Source organism: Styela clava, chromosome 1 (genome assembly GCF_964204865.1).
Source record: "Styela clava chromosome 1, kaStyClav1.hap1.2, whole genome shotgun sequence".
Taxonomy (NCBI): domain Eukaryota; kingdom Metazoa; phylum Chordata; class Ascidiacea; order Stolidobranchia; family Styelidae; genus Styela; species Styela clava.
The window spans coordinates 11,595,593-11,618,875 of NC_135250.1; the positions used below are offsets into that span (position 1 = coordinate 11,595,593).

Below are 23,283 nucleotides of genomic sequence, written 5' to 3' on the forward strand. Positions count from 1 at the left end.
TCTTCAGATCTTGGCGCAGACCAATAGTGAAATATATCCAAAAGAATCTTCTCGATACTTTCAGCAGCTGTTTTGTTTATCATAACTTGTATTTATGACTATTACTGTATTAGAACTGTAGAAAATGCTAAAATAGACCGATACTGCAATTCGATATTGGCGTTATAACTAATACTGTAATAATTAATCTAACGTCAATCATTCTTTATTGAAGTGCCTACTTTTAGTCATTCCCCCTAAGTAATATCAAGCTTTATACTTAAGTACCGGGACAGAAATGACCCAAGATCGGGGAAAAGTTGTCGAGTTACAATTTTTGGAACCTTTGTTATTGCATGATATTGTATCCAATGGAACAACAACTGAAGTGGAAAATGCACTTAAAAACATCCCAGTGGATCAACGAAATCAGGTTAGTCATTTTTGCATTTGCATATTTACCTTGTGTTGTTATGATATGCTAGGTTTTCATATTTATTCTATGAGAGAGGTAAACAATGATACCCATACTGACCTATGCCATTTTAATATTACATGAGTTGGATTATATCCTCTGGTTTGTTGCCATATTCAGAAGTTTTAAAAGTATAACAGCCAAAAGTTCAATACATTCGTATAATTTTATTTCTGGCACAAGCCTTGTTTAACTAGGTTCGTGTCCTTTGTAATTTTTTTTGTGTTTGTGCCGGTGAGCATCACATGACATTTTTCATGTTTTAAATTTTTTAAAGGTTTTACTCTCACTCCAGAATTCTCCATTTTTGATTTGTGTATAATATTATGAATTTCTCAAATCAAACTATCGAGGCTAGTTCACTAAATGCCATCAAGTAGGCTACTTCTAGTTGACGTGGCGTAGCCATTTTCGCATATGTCATTTCTAACCCCCACCTGACTATGCCATCCATAAATTACATCACTATAACGTCACAGTGACGAAATAAGGCCTGTCAAAGTATACGTTTTGTCGACCAAAACGCACAGACGATCACCCGAAATCAAGCAAGCTACTTCTCTCGTTTCTGGTCGTAATGATCCCGATATATTTCTGCCTGAAATATAAAAATCAAACTTCGTTGTCCGCCGTTGCGTGAGAACTAATACTAGTACTTTGAAATATAGTTTACCAACAATAATTATGATGTCGGTCGCCGAAACGATCGTGGTGACACAAAAAAAACAATTCGCGATTGTGATCAAATTAAGAACTGAAAAAGTAATTTCTTATTATCAGTAAATAAAAAGGAATATTTGAATTATTCGACCAGGAAAAATTAGATTTTACCTGTCACTGATCGCCGCATATGTAAATATTTATTGAGTAACAAAAATAATAAAAATTCAGCTCGATAAACATTAAATTACCACGAGTAATAATATCACGTTTCATGCACATTTATTCGATGCGACTTGCGAGCTTTTTTGTGCACAGGGTTACCATCTACCCAATGCCAAAAATAATCACGGGTGTTGAAATTTTTATTTTTTGGGGGGTACGTAACAACGGCAGAAACATAGAATAAAAATGACAAAGAAATCATACACTAGCCTTTTTCGCACTTCTAAATTTTTATTTTTATTATAAGTCGCTTCAGACAAGGTTGTGTGCAGACCCGAAACCGCAAAAAGCCGTGGAAGACACGAAGTCACAGCCATTCGCAACCTCTAAAGTTTTCATACTTTGGTTTCCCACAATGCAATCCTTGTGGTAGTATTGTGGACATTAATTGATGTTTTCTCCATAGCCTCTAGGTTGATATTGCTGCCTGGAAATACCGCAAACCCTTCCGTCACAATAATAACAAAACGAAGCGTGAATAATGATAAACGTCCCAACATCTTTTCCGCGGAAGTTTTGTACGCAAAACATGAACGAGTCATCCATGCTCCCTAAGACAAAATAAGCGCGCAACTCAAAAATTAGCACTTTTCTTAGAAATAAGCACATTATTACTTTATTACTTTATAAGACGCGGGCTAGAAAATAGCACAAATCTTAGAAATAAGCTTAGCATGTCATGGTAACCCTGCGTATATACGAATGTAACGCCACTGACATCTGTGAGTTATACTTTTTTCTCAAAATTAGTTTTACAATTTTATCGTTATATTTCTCACATTTGTTGTTCATTTATTGACCAATAAAAAGCGAACAGCGTGACATGTTTACCGCTGATTACGGATTAGTTACTGTTTGAGGATTAGCAAAAATATGCTTGAGATAGGGCGTGCCAAACATTCACCAAACGACGACTGGCAAGGGTAGGTGAGCTACACGCAACTCTGGAATTTATTCAGAAGACTTTCACTGACATTTTTTTGTTTTTAAACACCTTAGGGCGTCGTGAATATGCACTTTGCGTGGTAAAACAGAAAGAAAAAGTTGAATTTCTCGTTGAATGCGTTATCAGTCTGCGATTGACGCATGATGTCTTGGATGTAAATATTTATTGAATAACAATGAAAATTCAGCCCGATTAACATTAAATTACCACGAGTAATAGTTTCACATTTTATGCACATTTAATCAATTCTACTTGTGAGCTCGTTTTTTGCATATATACGATTGTAAAGCCACTGACATCTGAGAGTTATACCTTTCTCTCAGAATTAATTTTCACTATTTTTATCGCTTATTTCTAACATTTCTGACATTTGTTTCTCTCTGGAAATAGCTAGCTCATTTATGGAACCATAAAAAGCGAACAGGGTGACACGGTTACCGCAGATTACGGATTAGTTACTGTTCAAGGATTAGCAAATATATGCTTAAAAATAGGACGTGCCTAACATTCACCAAACGTCGTCTGGCAAGGGGAGGCGAGCTACACGCAACTCTGGAATTTATTCAGCAGACTGTTTTGTTCTTAAACGCCTTACGGCGTCGTGAATATGCACTTTGCGTGGCAGAAAAGAGCGAAAAATTGAATTTCTCGTTGAATACGCCATCAGTCTGCGATTGACGTATGATGTGCCGGACTCGGATAAAATCATCAAGGGCTCGGTCCGAATCCGAGTATCAAATTACAAGAGATTCGGTCACGAATCCGAGCACAAGCCCGAATTTTGTCGCATCCCTAATATACGGTAGGTGTTATTGTATTCTGGTCACTTAATAATATCTCATGCCTAATTCAGTTTCAGCAAACTGCTTTACATGTTGCGTGTGAATTAGGAAGACCAGAAGTTGCAACAATTTTTATTTCTTCTGAAGCTAATACAGAAGCAAAAGATCAGGAAGGAACAACTCCATTAATTGCTGCAAGTAGAAGTGGATCTTTGGCATGTGTGCAGTTATTATTGAAAGATAATGCTGATGTGCATGTAACGGACAATGTGAGTTGATACAGTTTGATTTTAGATGAACACTTTTTTAAAGTGTTTGTGGCAGATTATTTTTGATTTAAAATATTACTTTAGTTTTATAATAAATCATTTTTCATGAATGATGAAGCCATGTGAAAACACTGCGCTTACAACAAATTGTTGTATAATTGACCAATTTTAAAGAACTTTCAGTTGTAAGTTGATTGATAACCTTTTACTTTTTTTGCTCACACATAAATATTTACTTTTGTCAGCAAGTTATTTTTCTCGCATTTTATTATTCTTGAATATCTTAAATATAAAAATATCTTATATATATCTGAACATAGAATGAATATTGTGAAATTGGTATAATTTGACATTTACATAATCATTTTGATTATCAGTGTAGTTGTTTGCATTTTATAATATTTTTGAACAGACCATAATCTTTTTTCTCAGGTTGGTTGGACATCACTCATGTGGGCTTCATATAAAGGATACACTGAAATAGTATCTGTTTTACTCAATGAGGGTGCAAATGTTCATGTGCTCGTAGCGGTGAGTATGTTGACTAGCCTACTCTTCTCAATTTTTAGAGTTTTTATATTATAATGAATATGCTTTAGAAATCATTTTATAAAAATTTAACTTTTATTGAGATTGTGGCATTCTGTTGGGAGACCATCGGAGCGGTTTTACTGCAAACAATACATTGTATATGGTAATTCAAATTGCACAAATTTGGCCCACAATCTGATTCATACATGTCAGATTGACAGTCTGCACGAGCCATGCCCAAGACAACAGATTTGCTGTTGTTCAAATTTGGGCCCATCTGATATTCCCTATTGAATGTAACTAAAAAGATAGAATTACAAGGGCTTTGGTACTGAATTAGACATTTGCTTCATGAAGAAACATATTAGTGATTGATACATGTGTAGTATGCACTCAATGAAAGATATTTGTACGCTTTCTAAAGGAAACCATATAACATGAAATAAGAAGAACATAATTTGATAGTTCAGATTTCTTATTTTATTTCCATGTGTTTCTAAACGTTTATTGGTATGTTTAAAAAGTTAATTTAATGGTTCTCATTCCTCCAGGCAACTTACATTAATAAATATTTTATATAGCCTACTCGTATAAACTCGAATGAATTCCGACCCGTCTTCCACTGTCGTTATAAATATTTTATGAATGGGAGGCCCTCCCTTTTTTCAGGCCCTCTAAGTCAATTTATGCAATAAAAATGGTTTTCTGCTGATTGTTATATATTTTAAGATAATGTGCAACATGATTCCCTATTTTTCCAGACCTTCTAAATTTGAATTTTCATGATAGAAAATAAGTAACTTGTTTTGAATTTTGCAATTAATTTTCAATGACAGATCCAATGATAATCTAAAATCCGTCTATTTCTTGGCCAAGGCATGTGATCTGTTACCAAATCTAGTGGTATAGCGGTATTTTCATTGGTTTCATTATTATATTTTGTTTTGGCTTATGTGACTAATCACTAGGGACATACTTGCCATCATGATGCTGATGAACATACTTGAGAAGGTTGTTTGTAGGATTAATATGAAGAATTGCTAAACTTTTCAGACCGCTTACTAGTATCATCCTCTACCATCCATGTCCATACATTTTAGATTGTTCAGCTATTTCCTTGTCAAACCAGATTGTAAATATATGATTGTGAATATTTATCTCAACAAATGAAATATTGTTTTTTCCAGTACAACATGACACCACTCATGTGGGCGGCAGGTCGTGGGCATGCAAGAATTGTTAAATTGTTGCTAGAAAAGGGAGCTAAAGTCAATTCAACTGATAAGGTATTTTTTACTGCTTTTGATGCCCAACATTCAGCGCTGGGAAACCAGAGCAAAGCTTACTATAACTGATGGAGCTGGAGCTACCAGAAATTATAGTGACTCCAGCTCCTAAACATCTAATTATTTTTTCACATTTATCGTTTTCCAATACTTCTTACAAATAGCAAAACCTATCCCTTTTAGCTTTGTAAAATTTAATATCTATAATTAATTTCAGAAATTAATTAAAAATAAACGTTTGATTCCTCAATTTTTTTTATTGAAGCCATATTTTTACAATGCAATTTGTACATGCGACTCTTTTCATTTTAATGAGGTATTGATAAAACATGTTTCTTTTTATGTGTGAAAATTCACAAATTGTCTGAGTGATGGATTCTACGTGTACTGTATTTTATGTGCCTTGAGGGCCCATCACAATAGAAAAGGCACATACAATTGAATAACTTCGAAGTATTCAAGATCCCATTTGCAAAAAATTTAAAAGGATCAGGTATTCAAAAATGCCCAGCCCTAGATGTCATCAAAGTCTATCTACTTTAATATACTTATTACATATTCTATTTTATTTACTCAGTTTGGCAGCACTCCATTATTTTGGGCTTGTCGTAGAGGATTTTCCGAAGTTGTCACTATTTTGCTTGAATATCGGGTGGATGTGGATGCTGTCGGTGCAAATGGAGCAAACGCACTGATAGCAGCAATACAGAATGGACACGAAAGTTGTGTGAAGTTGATTTTGAACCAAAGCAGCGTTAACGTTAATCATACGGATAAAAATACAAACTCAGCATTAAACTATGCGGCAAAACTTGGTAATTGAATAATTTGTTCTTCACTGTAGTTTTTAGGTATTCTCACCCACTTGTCCACAATGTCCAGAGCCTTAGTGATAGAGAATTTCACTGAATTAAGATTTAATCGATATGAACAATACACAGGAATTTCGACACCTTTTTCTCTAATAGGTGATAATAAAAATAGTTTTCACTCAACAAATCAAAAAATTTATGTTCACTAATAGTGGTTTACTTTTTGTCTAAACAGGAAAATATGAGGTCATCTTGATGCTTCTGAATACGGGGGCTTATCTTAACCTTGCTGACAAGAACGGTGATACTCCTTTGATAAAAGCAGTGAAACACGGACATCTCGATGCAGTAAGGGCCCTACTGAGTCGATTTGCAGATGTTGACATAAAAGGAAAGGTATGATATTTTTTCGAGCAACTTTGATTGTTACCAAGGTTTTCCGGTAGGCTGCCCAAGCCCGCTAAAGGGTTAAATCTCAGCACTATACATTTACACTCCCCTCAAATAAGCGCTCATGGTGGACTAAAGACTGGGCGAATGTTGCAGATATTTCATTATTAGTAAACTAAATATTTTTTTTTTTTTTTTTATTGGACACAATATTATGCTGTTGTTGTTCTTACTTTTCTTGTTGATATGAAATATCGCTTTCCTTTCAAATAATTAGTTCAAATAATTTGAAATGTTCAGGTTGACGTTAGAAGGCTATTGCTTTCAAAAATTTCTGTGTGTTCTATACGTATGATTTGTTTTTTTGAGTGATGGCATCATCAAAATTTAAAAATGTGCACCCTGTTGTTGTTTCGCCTTCATGTTTGCGATCCTTGCTATCTGGTTGTCAATCACGAAAGATAGAGATACCTGTACCACTTTGTTTTGGCCTTCGAGTCCATATATTTGAGGATGGTTTTTTGTTTACAAAATAAAGATACTGTAATTTACTAATTTCACCTCTCGTTCATTCTAGAATAATATGACTGCTCTTCATTATTCCTGTGAGCTTGGGCACGTTGCAATCACTCGGGAAATTTTAGCTTGTAATGCTGATACCGAAGCTGTAACTGATGATGGTGACACTGCCTTGCTTCGTGCTGTCAAAAATAAAAATGTTCCGATAACCAGAATGCTTTTGGACAAGGGTGCGAGAGTTTCGGCCACTGATAAGGTAGGTATAGGGATGATATATCTATTTTAAAATGATTTTGAAAGCATTTAAATTTGTTTTTTCTGTAATAGTATCGGCAGTAATTTGGCGATGTATATGCATTAGCCGTATTTTCCTCTTTTAAACAGGCGGGGACTTTTTACCGAGATTAAGCTTTTTTTGCCTCACTCATTATGCGATCTCGTGATAACGATATTCAGCAAATTATGATACATAATGAAATTTTTGGCATAGTAAAATCACGGTAGTTGTAAAATTTGGAACTCAAGACGCTTTCGAATTAGATTTCGAATATTAAACTTTTTATGATGCAGAATCGCAGTTGGCCATTCAGAGAAATCTTTCTTTTTCTGATTATTTTAGAAAAACGACACCCCTCTGCACATTGCAATTCGTGCTCGCAGTCTTCGACTTGTTAAACTATTATTGCGCAATCCACAAGATGGCCGGTTGCTATATCAACCAAACAAATCAGGAGAAACACCATACAATTTGGATGCTGCCCATAATAAGAGCATACTTGCGAGTGTTTTCGGAGCAAGTAGGTTATTTTTATTCATGATATGAATTTAAAACTGGAGTGTATTACTGTGATTTGGGCTACTCCTTACTATAATATTGTACTACGTATTCTTTTTCATCTTCACCCTCAGTCTCAATGTTAATTTTCAACTGCTCATTGAAATAATTCAATTAGACTGCAGAATCACCATCAAAGCTCACTCAAATATCTTCCATAGCTTGATCCACCTTCGCTGTCCCTAGTCCACATGGATTGGGGAATACCCTTGTTGGCCATTTGGTGGGTCACGGCGTCACGTGGCTCTTCGATTAAATCCTGAATAGCTATTGTGTTGCTCTCGTCAACAACAATTTTCCAAATATAGTAGTATTTACTTTATTATGTTTAAATTCGAATTTTTAATCAGATATTACGTTCGGTGTCGCTGCCCGATAACCAGATTTGTTCCCCCAGTAAAATTATGTTCAATTTTGAATGCTATCGTTTTTTTTTTACTAGCTGGAAAAAAAAAATTGACTTAATGATGTGATATTACCCCTATCACTGGAAATCCATTTTGGTCAATATTCAAGGATGGTATCTGCTAGCTTCTGGAGGATGTATAGATGTATTTGTGAAATTGAATCACTCTTTTCAGTGATTTCCATCCCTTTTCTGCCTTGTGGCCCTCTTATAGAGGCTTTTAGCACTGATGGCCCCCCTGTTTATCATTTCAGTGATATTTAGAGTGTTACTTTATTGGTAGATTCAAATCCCATTAATGTTTAAACAAATCATTCTCAACAAACACTCGGTTAAATAACCTTATCAAGCAATGAAACTATGAAGAACAGGAGTTTTCTAGTAAAAGTAAAATTAATTCTGCACCTGGCATGGTGGCCCTCCTCCAACTGCTCTGTGGCACCCTCGATGGGCCACGGGCCCCGGTTGGTAACCACTGCAGTTTATATACTTCACTCAAGTTCCTTCAGCGATAAATATATTGTGTATGTATTTTGTAAAGATTCCTATGCATTCTTTTTGTAGAAAACATGTCTCCGGAAAGTACAATGCAACACATTAGTGGACAAGGAATTCCTCAAAGCTATGATTTGTACAGCAGTGCTTTGGCAGATATTTTATGTGAACCTACGTTGATTCCACCAATAACAGTTGGATTGTATGCTAAATGGGGAAGCGGAAAATCTTTTTTATTGAAGAGACTTGAAAGTGAATATTTGTTGCTTGTTGTATTTCCCAGATTGTACGATTTGTTTCACCAAACAACTGATTACCAGACTATTTAGTATACAAGAGATCATCAGAGTTAATTATAAAGTTCAGGTTTCATTATTCCATCCGATATTAAGAAAACTCTTGCCATCAAACCTCTGATTACACTCATGCATGGGTTCGCAGGTTCGAATCCTGTGGGGGAATAATTACGTGCGTGAGGATTGCTGGGCTCCTCATCGTCGTAGGGGGTTCACATAACCGCTGGTCAGTTCCATCATCTCCACCATCAAGACCGTGCATCTGGAACAAATAACTGGCTAACTAATTCTAAGACTGGTAACTGTCCTATACGACTAGTACGTAATATGATTAAGTCGTCTTTTCGACTTTTCTCACCCTTCTCTCATGGAAATTCTATCTTATTAATAATTTGACTTAATTTATTCATAATTAATTGAGCAATTAATTTCATATATAATTGAATCAACAAATTATACAACAGTACACATGACAAAGTTTTATCTTACCGTAATTCTATGAACCGACATATTTGTGAAGCGAAATTTATAAAGTAGAAAATAAAATTATGATATTTTTCTTTAACGCAGGGCAGATGACTGCATTCACTAGTGCTAACAAACTGAAATTATTTGAAAAACCAAGTATCATATCCTTCATTGTTGTTCTGTTCATATCACTGTTCTTTGGGTTTCTGGCAGCAACGCTAACGGCTGACGATTCTACGAGAGTTGTTTCGGGAGTTATCACTGGATTTTCTATATTTCTAATATACTGTTCACTTATTTGTGAGTATTGCTTATTTTAGCTTCCCTTATATCGAATTGTTAAATGGATTTGTTTTCTCTTTTCTTATTCAATGCTTATTTCTGACTTCTGCTCTGAACAATGCTCTTTACGAGGATTCACTCATAACCCTCAATATGTAAGGAACTACTATTATTAGGAAGGACAGGACGCTTCCTGTTCCGGCATTCGTCTGTCTAATTTATTACATTATGGGTGAGGTGGTGGGCCTGGGTAGCAACCCGCAAAGCCAACCCTTTGAGTTAGTCGTAACGCTTTCACCGCCAGAATGTCACACCCATGCAATTTGTGTTGTGAATAGTTAGTCTTGCATCCTTTGCTCAAATTTAACCATTTTAATTGTTTCTATTCCCAGGTATAGTCGTTATTGGAGTTGTTGTTGGTAAATGGAAATGGGCCAAATCATTTTGGTTAGTTTTACATAAACAATATTCATATATAACATTGCTATTTAAATTATGGTTTATGGATCCACCCTCTACCAAACAAACTGATGATGGGAAGGCAATTCCAGTGAGGTAAGTGAAGAGGATGATTTTTAAGGTGGTAATTTGAAATTGGTTATCTCTGAAATATGGCTCTAATATACTACGTTGTCATCTTGGCTGCTGTTCACTCAAAACTGTCAAAATTTGAAGAATGAAACAATGATTTATTTCAGATTTTTATTCACAAACTATAGTCGTTTAACTTCAGTTGGTGGTGAAACTTCTCTGGCTGAAATGATCGGTTTGCTTAGTTGTCTGGCAGAAAAAAATTTAGGATTTCTTGCTGTTCGTTTGTACAGGTAATGTAATGAATGTAACACTAAAATGAACAAATACTTAATATCTATACATGAGTTAAACAGCTTTGATTTTACTATTATGGCCTGAATGCAGTGATGGTTTACTAATTGAGCAATTTGAAAATGCTTCTTATATTTTTCACTTCTCTTTGTTATATGATGTATTTGTTTATACACATTTTGCTTTGAATAAGACTGAGGAGCTATTATAGTAATCTTCCAGTATAAAATATTTTCATACATTATTTCATCTGTTACACTCCTAATCCAAAATGTTCTAATATTTAGAAATACAGGTACTGTAGTATTTTCAAAAATTGAATTTTTTTTTTATAGATACTTTCAATTTGAAATTATTTTTTTTTTTAATTTCGATCTATTTCATTTTAACAGAGCGTTCAGAGATGAAATGCAAGAACGGCATCCGGTACCTAAATACAAAAAATTTTGTTGTATACCAACGTTTGTTTTGGGCGCTTTCTTGCTAATTTCTGTTGGTACAATTATTCTGATGATAACATCTGCTTATGGCCCTGAACCTACCCTTATCAAGTCCGCTAATTCAACGCAAAATTATTTGTCAGCAGTTGATGGAACAATGCTTGCTATAGGTGCATTGGATATTTTCATTTTGTTTTTGGCTGCGCCTACTATCGTAGCGATGTGCGGTGCTCTGATTTGGTCACAACGGAAAAGAGTTTTGTCTGCTGCTCATCACACAAAGTCACAAGAAAGGTTAATGCAACAATTAAAACACGAAGTCGATTTATTGTGTCGAACGGTTATTGCGATCGATGCATTTACAGATACGCAAACAAGAATGTGTGTGACAATAAATGGCCTCGACTCTTGTGAACAAGACAAAGTCTTACAGGTAAACATGATCCAACGATCATTATGTTATTAAACTGGGATGTGTAATTGTTACTTATCGATTTTAATCGGTAAGTATGTTGATAGGTATTTGTCTGTCTGTCTGTTAGATGCACGCGATATCTCACGAAAGCGAGATTGAATCTGCTCCAGATTTTGCATGTGCATTCATCATATGTCGTACCAAAAGCCTATTGATTTTGGATGAATTATGTCGTATAATTAGAGAGTTATTAATTAATTAGTGATAAGTGATGGGACACAAGGTGTCACTATGGAGTAAGAGCGCTGTTTTGGGGATCCCCTAACTTTCGATCGATAAGTTTTTGGTCTCTGACCGATATTCTCGTTTATCGCAATTGGCCAAAATGTAAAATTATGGTGACTCTTGAGGGCAAAATCATCAAACTAATCATTACCTATTTCAATAATAGGCAAATTATTTTGTAAAATAATGTGGCTTTGTACAGCTAGTTGCGAGACATATTATATCTGGAAAATTGAATATACTTGATCCCAGATGGATAAGATAGGATTTACATTTTTTATCACTGGGGAGAGGAAAGATATTACATATTCGATAAGATTATTTTAGAATGCATTCAAAATACTAAATTATTTGGCTTTGGCCGTCCTCGGTTTCTACATATTTCTGTTCTACTTAGATGTTATATCTGTTCAAATGGTGCTTGACTTCTCATAATTTAACAAGCCTATGCAATTACATATAACTTTGTTTTTATATAATGTTAAGGTATTGGACACCGTTCATGTTTTATTTTCACAACGTCCTTACGTTACAATACTTGCGATAGATCCGGTTATCATTTCGAAGGCTATACATGGAAATTTAAACAGGTATGTGTATTGTTTGTCTAATTGTAATTAATTATTGAACAATTGAATTCTGTATTAATCAATTTCCCTATCTTTTTTAATGACAGTGTATTCCGTGATGCAAATATCAGTGGATACGATTACCTGAAAAATATTGTACATCTGCCTTTTTATCTGAAAGACCGGACAAAAAATACGCAGTACAAGAGGTTTGTAATGATATTTTTTTAATTAATTGTTGGTTTACTTATTATTAATACAGAAACATGTCGTCTACTGATCCTTTGTTGCACTAACCAGAAATTTCCAGTTAATACTAGTAATAAATTATTGCCTGATTTGTGAAAATTGCATTATAAATACAACCTTTTTTGTTTGAATAGAATTTCAAATACTAGTATTTTAATGAAAAGAGGAATGTATCTCGGTGGTTCTCAAGCTTTTATATACTGTACTATTCCACTCTAAGTATACATGTTTATCATCCCAATGGTAAGACCGAAAAATATAGAGACTGATTTATTACACATATCAATTAAACAAGTAACGTATTTTACAGACTATAAGGCGCACTTAAAATTTTTTTTCTCATCGATCCATTGTGTGCCTTATAAGCCGGTGGATCAGCTAGTGCTTCATTGCTAATATACCTATGATATGCCTATACCATTGCACCTTATGTTTGAATAAACCCCATCCAAGTTTCATGGTAATTCTGATTTTTTGAGAATGTGCCATCGCTCTTTCTATTTTTCACCCTGTATTGTATTTCTTTCGTTCTTTCGCCCTTTTGGGCCCAATTGAAGAATCACTGTTCTAACTGATATAATTGAAAATATCGGCCATCATTGATGCCTTTATAAAACTATATTTACTTTATTGTATAAAACTTGTTGTCGTGCTTTATATAAAACGTAGGAATGCAACTGATCGCGAGGACAAGACTTCAGATGATGAAACAGAGCCCGAAACTAATGGAGTTGTTTTAGATAATACAAAGAAAATATCAACAACCACAAGAACTAATTCTTTCCCAGGTAGAAGGTATGTAAGGGCGCTTGAGTATGTATGGACTATTTGATTATTTTTAATATTGAGTTTGATTGAATATATTATAATTCTCATAAATTCCAAAACGAATTGATTCCAGTTCTACCAACTGCGGTAACTTTTTACCTAACAGTGGCTAATTGTGTAGAGTCTTGTTCTGAGTGAACTGCTTTTCAGTATGTCGTATAAGTTATCTAGAAGCCATTATTATGGTAGTATTCATTGTCGTCTTAATGCATATAAAAATATCATGAATTTCAGAAAGTGCAGTTGAATGGTTAGGTAATTTTAGTCCTTTTCATATGTTTGATAGGCACAGCCCTGTGTAAAAGTTATTGCCAAAAATAAAGTGTGTTATAAATGATAATGGTTGTACAAAACTGAATTGACTTATTTCATTTCCAATTATTACAAATGTTCTCAAAGAATATGAGCTGTGCTTCTAATATGCCGCTTATTTGCCCTAAAAAAGTACTTCTTTTATTGTTTACTGCTCATTTTAATTGCTTCACCTTTGATTTTTAGAGTGAATGGAGTACGTCGTAGTGCGAAGTCTCTCGATCTCGGAAAATTAATGTTCAGTGAAGATTGGTTCAATAGTGTCAGTCCTCAGTTGATGAAAAGAATATTAAATATTGTCTCATTGACAGGTAATTCATGAATACCTCTATTTAGTGTGCTATGGTGAAATCGCTGATTAATTGTAGTCTCGGGTTCAAATCACATGTCCACTACCTCACTCATGTTGTAGAAAATTGTGTATGAGATGGCGAACCGGCGAAATTTCAAACTTTCCAAATGAAATTAGCTCTTAACATATTTGAGAGAAAGGCATACAAATGTGTTGTATAAAAAATTTATCATCTGCGAATCCCTCACTGCAAATGACAAATTTCACTACAATTTTCCGATGAAATATTTATCACAATTCTATAAAAAGACTGTATTTTCCTATCAAGCATGATATTAATATATGAATGATATATGAAGTCATATGTCATTCATTACATTATTCACACCACCTACTTTGGAACCAATGAGGAGACCACAAGGTTATTGAACGTTGTCCCAGTGCTGTGAGTGAAGGTACCAAGTCCCCAGGTATATGGTGTGATGAAGCATCTTTCTTGATTAACCTTCATTATTATGTGAGTTCAGTGCTGATTTTACAGATCTCCGAGGGGTCATGAACTCACTTTGCTTTAAGCTTGTTGATTACCAGTCTTGCACGCTTCCGTCACGATAAACTATTTGAATCAGAATGAATGTGTAGGCTACATGTATCAGAAATGTTTGCATTTTATCTTCCATCGTTGTCAAGAGGGAAGGAACAAGCACAATTTTCTTATGAAATTCACTGAAACGTTAAATCATTGGTCTTATCTGTTGATTCACCGCCTTTCGTTTTCTATTTTTGTTAAGGTCGATTACTTAGAGCAGATGGCGTTGATTTTTCATGGGGAAAACTTGCAGCTTGGATCAATTTGACAGAACAATGGCCTTATAGAACCTCATTCCTGATTCACACTTTGGAAAAATCTGAAACCCTTTTGCCTGGTGCGGAGTTGTTAAGAAATGTATTTGACAAGTATGTTTGTTTATTGTTTGAAACTGCCCATTTACAGTGTGTATGGTAAATGGATATGATTGATTGTTTGAGCACAACTTGTAAACACACTTTATGGCAGGGCTCGTCCAAAATTAGGGGAAATTTGTTCGAAACAAAATTAATTTTTTTTATTGAAAAGCATGGGGCCACAGAGTGTTAAGAGTCTATGAAAGGGAGTCACAAATCGAGAAAGTTTGAGAAGAACTGCTCTAACATACCTTAAAAAATTAACGAGCATTTGAATAATATTCACCTTTGCATTGGAGAACTTTATAGGTTTAGACTAGTGCGATCATTGTCATTTTGTTGTTAAATTGTTATACATTTGATGAAACATACTGTAATTTGCTAAATAATTTTAAACATATGAAATATGAATACAAATATTACTTCAAAGTAACAAATATTTCAAATTGATTGATCAATATCCCTGAAATCTGCACAAATTCACACAAACAAGTCCAGTTTTGTTTTCACTCGCTTACATCATTAGTCTATGCGATCGTGGACATCACTGTCGCATAAACAAGTTAGATAAAAGGCGAATAGTTTGTAATTCAAGAGCACATTGTAAAACATTATAAAATTTTGAGTAATAGTGTGCATTTTGACGATTGTCGAGATTAAATAATTGTACAATTCCTGATTATTGAGGGGTCACGAATTGCCCACATGTAATATAGGTTTTTTATCATGATATTCATTGCCAGGAAGCAACAAGACTTGAATCCGAGTGACTCAATGCTAACAATTGATTCGTCTGATGGTCGCTCTTTTCGTGCATTTTTATCTGCAAGATTACTGACTGTTCGAGACGTCAGAGATTTTTTACCATCTACCATCAATCTTGATCCAAAATTGCTTGAATCAATTGAACAGGATCCTTACAAACAACTGGCGACCCCAAATTCTTTTAATTGTGAGTTCTTGACTATATGTATATCTTAACATATGTTCGTATACAGTTTTGGGCTTTAACCCAAAAAAGGGCAACACTGAAAAAGCTGTTTTTTAAAAATCGAGTAAAAATTTTTTTTTGACATGTAACTTTTCATTGTGCTTCAAACTATGATTAAAACCAGCTTAAAGAGCACATATTTGTAATGTATTCAAAAAAAAAATTTTTGAAATTTCAAAATTCATCTTTTATGTTTTGTTTTAGTAACTAGATTTACCTATATGACAATAGTTTCCCATACTTTATAGGCAGCAAATAATTATAGCTATTTCATATATAATTTTATCTTGAGAAGTGAACTTCATATATAGGCCTACCATTTGAATTAAGATTCACATGTTCTTTTACACAATTACAATTTTGTGTTAACTTTCAAATTACAGATTCCGCAAATTATAGAAGATATCCTTCAGTCAGTAGTGACATGCAAAAAGCTGAAACACAGGTAATGATACAAAGTATATATTGTATGTTCTTCTGAACTTTCGTAACTTGAAAGTTTTCAGTCATCAAACTCATTCGGCTGTGAGCTCTCATTTGTTTGCTGTCAATGTAATCTACCAGGTTAAAAAATTTCTGCGCAATTTGTTTTCCAAGAAGTTCAGTTACGTAAAATTCACTCATAGATGTTTTCATGATTGTATTGACATGAAAGTGTTGCGTCGAATAATATTTTTTAACTTGCAATTCTTAACTAATTCTTCATGGTCTCAGTAACTCTTGATATTTTTGTGGTCACCGATAGGTCGTAGCTCTGTTTGGGGTACTCCCGTAGTATGTGCACCATGTTAGCGTTAGGCCATAATTTTATTCCTATTTTCCTTATTTTAGTTCTAATACGAGTTTGGGGACTGTCTGTGTTAGCCAAGTGAATACACCTGCTGCCCATAGTAATCAGTCCCTGTACACAGCTTGATGTAAAGTAGGCGAACGAAATTAGTTTTCTCCATATTGGTACACATACTTCTGGAGCACCCAAGTTTGCTCATGTTTTTAGAAAGTATTAATAACATTCTAATCATATCTATTGTACCTTTGTCATATGTTGAGACGTAAGATGCTATTCAAGTGAGTTGAATACCTATTCCTGTTTTAGTGGAAAACAAATTCAGATATTATTCATTTTATTTCAGAGCTTGCCACTTGGAACGGTAGCATCACGTCAACCAAGTATTGCGTCTCCTACTTATCAGCCACTGCCATCCGTACAGTTGGGGGAGTTATCAACAGAAGATGTTGCCAATAAATTATACGAGATAAAAGGTTCGTAATTTTATCGCGCGCCTATTTTTTAGTACTCTCCTATATGTACACCCAAGAGATATCATAAAATCACAGAGTGTAACATAGTGGACTAGTGGTCCAAACTTATTCGTTAATACCTCTCTTCGTCTCTTTTGGAACTTTTTAGTTCTCAATCCAATTTTAATGGATCCTTATCTAGTGTTATGCGCAAGTCGCACTCTCAGTCTCTCACTTGTGTACAGTTTTAATTAGTTTATAATATACCGGTATGTGTATGCATTAGTGTATTGAGTTTTTCAACTAAACTTCTAGTGATGCGACGTGCGAGTTTTTCTTCACCAGTTTTCACCCTGTGCCCTGAGTTATTACAGATGTATTTAATCATTTTTTATCCTTGAGCTATTCGGTAGAATATTGTTCTTTCTAAATTCAGTTTTGTTTTCCAAGTTGTATAGAAAATGAATTCTTTGTATGTGTTTTATATGAACCAAAGATGTTTATGTATTGGCGATAACTAAAATCATTTTTTTTCAACTTATTTAGGTTTGGCCCCTGAAAATGTGGAAAAATACATAAATTTTGTGAATCTTAACAATATCAATGGATCTGTACTGGCTGCTTGTGAACTTGATGATTTGAAGAAGGAATTATTTGCTCCTTTTGGTGATTGGTGTCTGATCAAACAATGGATTTTAATAATGAGATCGACTGGAGTTAATGAAGTAATTCACCATTTTTATTGTGATTATTAAATGTTGAACTTTGTGTCCCCACTACCTGGCTTACCATCAACACTTGTAAATTTTTTATCTATTTTTATTGGTTGAAATATAGCATATGGTGTTCGATTACCGCCAGGTTCCAAACAAAAATTCTTAGTTGTGAAAAATCCCTGTGAAATGGTAACCATGACAGCCACTCAAGACTGGGAATTGTCCAATTTTAATTATTGTTGCATCTTCCATCAGATGAAAAAACAAGTTCCATATTTTACGGGCCATAAGGCGTACTTTAAATCCTATTTTTTTTTTAAAACGATTGTGCACCTAATGTATAGATCAGTAGGGCTTTATGCTTTATTGCCTACGCTCAAAATCAGTACCGGTACTGGTTTTTTATATAGAAATCGTGGCCTTTAACTTCTTAAAACTCCCCATTTCGTCTCATGGTTCAATGTGCCTTATGTATGAACAAAAGCCCAATCTTAGCAATTTATTGTCAGTGCGCCGCGTCAGTGAGGCAAAAGTCCTGTAACGATAATATTACAAAAGTATATTTCATCAGCCAAAGAGCGGAGACATTTTCTTAATGTTTTATATGCATTTTTTTTGTTTGAAGAATTGTACACCTGTTCAGCAAAATTTCACTCTCTATGAAGAAGATAAAGGTAAAGTTTTATTCTCTTGAAACTTAAAAGACGGTGTACAACTGCTGTATATTTACTCTGCTATGCATGATACATTCTGCTATACTTGTTTTACATTGCTTGGCTTTACTGCAGTCGGTGTTTTCTTGGGCTGCTAGCAATATTAATGGCATGGCTGATCATGTTTTCTCTACCTTGCGCGAGATCTCATTAACTTCTGATCTTGTTAACACGAATTAGTTGCAATTGATTTCTATCATGCAAATGTATGCATTGTTTATATCGGTGATAAAAATTCATTCTGTCATCGAGTAATAATGAATAGGGAATTTCTTTATCTGTTATAAAGTTATCTGTTATTAACTTATACCAATTTCTTTCTGATACAAATTCTTGATCAGGATTATTAGATCCATTTGGTATAAATAATTATAAAGATGAAGTAAATGTAAATGGTTTCTAGTCTACATTCATACTCAACGCAAAACTTTGCAAAGTCTCTTGTTAGGTATCTAAAAGACCTGTGCTATGAAATAAACAAATATCCTTCCTTTGATTGTCTCTATCTCGTACTAATCACATTTTCTGTCTAATAAGCCCATCTACAAATAAATAATATCCATTAATGCCAGTGTGAAGTATAAAAATAGCATTGACACATATTTCCACTGGGTGATTTCAAACAGTCTCGAAAAAACGAGTGAAACTAACTTTAAGATTTAAAAACATTGTATTCACTAACAAGAATAAATATCATTCTTGTCATGTTTAAACTGGAGTTCCAGATTGATTTGCCGCTAGAGATATAAATTTTATATTACTTTCCGAAAATTCTGTGAAATGAAAACAGTTATCTTTCAGACTCTAAGTCCAGTTCTTCGCCTACGAGCAGTGAAAAATAGCAGGACTCTTCAATTTTTATCGGTAATGTGGCAATTCATGTTACTTTTTCAACTTAACTCGCCTTTATTGAACTTTCTATAGAAGCATTTGGTGCCATTTTCATTCCAGAATTCTAATTCTTTAATCCCTTTTCACATAAATGCACCCAAGGTGCAGCTAAAATAAGAATTTCATCGATGTTCCACGCTCGATATAGAATACGCCTATACTCTGAATTATTTAATGGAATTTGCTGCTTTGCTGGTGTGATGTTAAAGACTGAGTCTATATTATGGTATGAAATTATATGATATACTAGCGGCCTCTGACCTTTCACTCTCAACATCATTGTACAGTTTAACACTAAGATCCAAGAGTAGTTACAAATATGTGCTACCGTTTCCGCATAAAATTGTCTGATTCAATAAATTACTCTTCCCATATTATGATTATAATTTTGTGCTTATATTCGAGTGCTTCATTTACCACAATTAAAAATAAAATCCACAGCTTATCACACCTTGATTTTTAGCAGTTCATAGATTCATTGTAGAAGGTGTTCTCTGTTTAATCTTTTCATCATGGCTTCTTAGAATTAAAATGTTTCATTCTGATTTTTTTGATAAACCAAATTCGTGTATGAATATAGATTCGTCAGTAAAATATGTTTCCTTAGTCTTAAGAAGATGGATGATTATTTTGGTGTGTGTGCACTATGCAGTATTATTTAGGTGTGTGACACTTTAACACCTATTTACCTAATTACTATTTTATCTTCAACTAAAAGCCGTAGCAAATGTGTAGTCTATTGTGAGTCATCTTAGTATTGCTGCTACTAAATTAAAACTCCAAAGTCTTTTAAATTAATTTATAGCATAAATATAAACTCATGTTTTACCAATATTAAGTTATCAGCTATTAACTTATTAGCCACTGTGGTGAAGGATCTAGTGATATTGCTGCAGATTTTCATTGAATTTCAGATGCAATATCTCAAAAATCTTCAATATTTATACATATATAAATATTGAACATGCTTTTATCGCTATAAGATTAATTTTGCTTCAACCACTAGCAATGTATTTGTGTAGGGTCCAAGCCTTTCATATTGTCTTGCTTTTGAAAAAAACAATAGTCGGTTAGTCTTGCACTGTATTTGTATATTCAGTGTTGTGCTACATGTGTGCTAGAACTTACTGTATGTATCTGGTAACATACATACTATAGTCTAGTTGTAGTCCAGTCCAACCTGTGTTTGTATGATATTCGTGTTGGCATTGAGTCTTGTCGCTTCGATTTTTTTTTTTTTTTTCTAAACGGCTTTATTCAATTCTTCCATGAGTTAAAGCTATATGCAACAATGCTAATTATTTTACCTACTTCGTTCTGAATATACAGGTAGTTCGCTGTCTCTCGAGTTCCAGTCTTTAGGCGGAAGTGATCGAATTGCTTATGATGACGCATTTAAAGAATATCTACGCTTGCAACCTGGATACGAATCCAAAGAATTTACTGATGAACCTTTATCTGATAAAGCATCTGATAGTCCCAAATCGACTGCAGTCAATGGTGGCAGCCCATGCGAAGAGCTCAATGGAGCAAAAGTTGTTAGCCCTTTGCACAGTGTTGTACCGATGAGTGAGGCACAGGTAACACAAACTCGGTCCCCGCCCGAACACCTGGATTTGAAGGAATCTTCTCATACCGTCAACTGTGAAAACGAGACCAGTCCTTTATTGATACTACACAGCAATAATAATGCACTTTAATTTCTTTTAAATGAGGCGATAATATATATGTCTTTGTGAGATTAAACTGTCTTTTTATGTTTTAAACGTTTGAATGGTGCTTGCTTGTTGTTGTCTTTTTGTCGAAATATATATTACTTTGGGTGTTAAATTTGTTACTCTTGTATTAGTAATACAGTAATAGGTTTCATTATAGAGAATATGCAGTTTTCGTGACACTTTTTAAACATGTGACATCTTTTGTCTGCCTTCGGATATTTACAGGCTTGTCATGGGAATCAAACGTCCCATGGGATGAGACCGCACACATTTGTATTTCCCATGGGACACGAAAACCGTATAATTTTCGGGGAAATGATGGTAAAACATCATTTCGTTATGGACTTTGTGTCCATATATTTGAGCATAGCTCTCTTGTTAGTTATGAAGAATAAACTATATTCAGCATGAACAATATACTTCGTGAAGGGGCTGATGGACACATGTATAATAGTTATGAATATAAAGTTAACAAAGTCAAGATTCAACCTTTCATTAAAAAATGCTGGACCTTTGCTAGCGACAACCTTTTTGTTAAGTATTAATACCAACATACTGATGCTTGCGACCAAGCTGAACATTTGCATTGACAATACCAGTTATTTTTTAAACTTTTCTTTTTGTGCAGTAGAACTGACACCATTTGCCGGCATACAAGACATAGTAGTGTTAAATTTTCGGACGCATGAATAAACATTTGTTTTTTTTGTCGTCCATTGGAATGAGTAGAACGGCAAAGGTTAGTTTTTAGTGCACTGGCAATGAACTCTCTCGCCCTTTTCAGTACTTGCTGCCTCAGAACCGTCTTCTGAAACTGAAAGAACGCCGGAATATTGAGTTTTTGCTTTTGTGGTGTTTAGTTCGGAGATAATGTGTCATCGAACGCCGTACAATTCTTAGTAATTGCTTGTACAAACCCTGAACAGTGAACACCCAGACCTGTTGTTTTACAGAGGCTAATTTGGAGCGAGTTTTTGTACAGAGACTAGCTGGAAGCGTTTTATAAGGCAGAACTTTCATATTATAGACTAGACTAGGTATGGCGAATCTTTTTCAATGGATGGGTCAAAAATTATATTTTCATCACGGACCAGAAGAGTGTGGGTAACAGATATTCAATCAATGTTTGTATCTATAAGAAACTTGCTGCTTCTTCCTATCTTGCAAATCTTATAAGCTTCGGTTGGTTTGTATAGTTTTGGGCTGCATTCATGCACCACTTTTATCAGGGACTGTTAGACTCTTTATGGCACTTGATTTCATGGAATTGTGTACAAAAAAACGCATATGAATTACCCAAAATCGTTTAGGATGATGCGGCAAATTATTATATACGCCAAAGAGTTCGGAGGGAATTCCACACTGATAAAGTGATATCTTTCGATCGGCTTTAGATAAGATAAGTTTGTTTCGACTCCATAATCAGCAGAAAGGCGAAAAAACGGTTGATAAAAACAAATAAATAAAAACTGATTATAAAATTAGGAAAGTAAACAAAACCTTGGATAGAGTTCAAAACGTACAGAATATAAGATGGAAGGTATTGTCAAAAAGAAGTGGTACGTGTTCACTCCCCTAAAACTACTGAATCAAATCATTTACACACACACAACCATAGGGCATTAATAAAATTAGAAAAAAAGAGAGAAGCTTTAGATATATTATATGGTAACCAAAACAATAATAAATAAACACATAAAAAAAATTAGAATAAAAGATAAGGGCGCTGTCGCGTGTATTATTACTCTGGTGGTATTTTGTGATTTTGTTCCTCTGTTAACTATGATTGATTAAATTTGTATAATTTTTTTTGTCATTCCCTCTAAATCTCCAGCCCACAGGTGTCGCTGACTCGATGACTGTCACAGTCTTTCGCGACTCTTTATCTATTGCTATGAATCTTTCACTTGTATGAATTCTGATGTGTATATTTAATTTTTTACGATTGTCATTATACACGTTTGTCAATTTTTCGTGCTTTAAATTTTGTGTTAATTCTTGCATGATAGAAATAAATTATCTGAATCTGAATAAGAAATGTAATAATTAACAAAAATAGTTTGTCACACCATATTAATAATTTTGTAAAAATTCCCAAACAAGAGTTAACAGTATTTAATATAAGGACAAAAAATGATTTCGCCAAGCTGATTATAATTGGAGTCAAGTGCCAAATTGCCTAACCAAAGTTGAATG

At 34.2% G+C, this 23,283-nt stretch overlaps 1 protein-coding gene across 2 annotated transcripts; it reads left to right on the forward strand.

The window, feature by feature from the left end:
• The first annotated feature begins 196 nt into the window (after nt 1–196).
• On the forward strand, nt 197–21,199 carry LOC120340838 (kinase D-interacting substrate of 220 kDa-like). 2 transcript variants are annotated; one of them, XM_078109730.1, is made up of 25 exons: nt 197–412; nt 3,139–3,336; nt 3,769–3,867; nt 5,055–5,153; nt 5,731–5,968; nt 6,201–6,361; nt 6,933–7,130; nt 7,494–7,671; nt 8,680–8,862; nt 9,477–9,674; nt 10,049–10,211; nt 10,355–10,480; nt 10,874–11,354; nt 12,108–12,211; nt 12,298–12,399; nt 13,109–13,234; nt 13,766–13,890; nt 14,663–14,828; nt 15,560–15,768; nt 16,191–16,252; nt 16,941–17,070; nt 17,596–17,774; nt 18,391–18,439; nt 19,280–19,342; nt 20,699–20,924. In XM_078109730.1, exons 1-24 carry the CDS (start codon nt 278–280, stop codon nt 19,318–19,320), a joined length of 3,750 nt encoding a protein of 1,249 aa, XP_077965856.1. In that variant the 5' UTR covers nt 197–277; the 3' UTR covers nt 19,321–19,342; nt 20,699–20,924. The 2 variants fall into 2 exon arrangements, with proteins under 2 accessions (XP_077965856.1, XP_077965854.1); XM_078109728.1 differs by lacking the exon at nt 19,280–19,342 and having other exon boundaries at nt 20,699–21,199.
• Nucleotides 21,200–23,283: the final 2,084 nt, after the last annotated feature.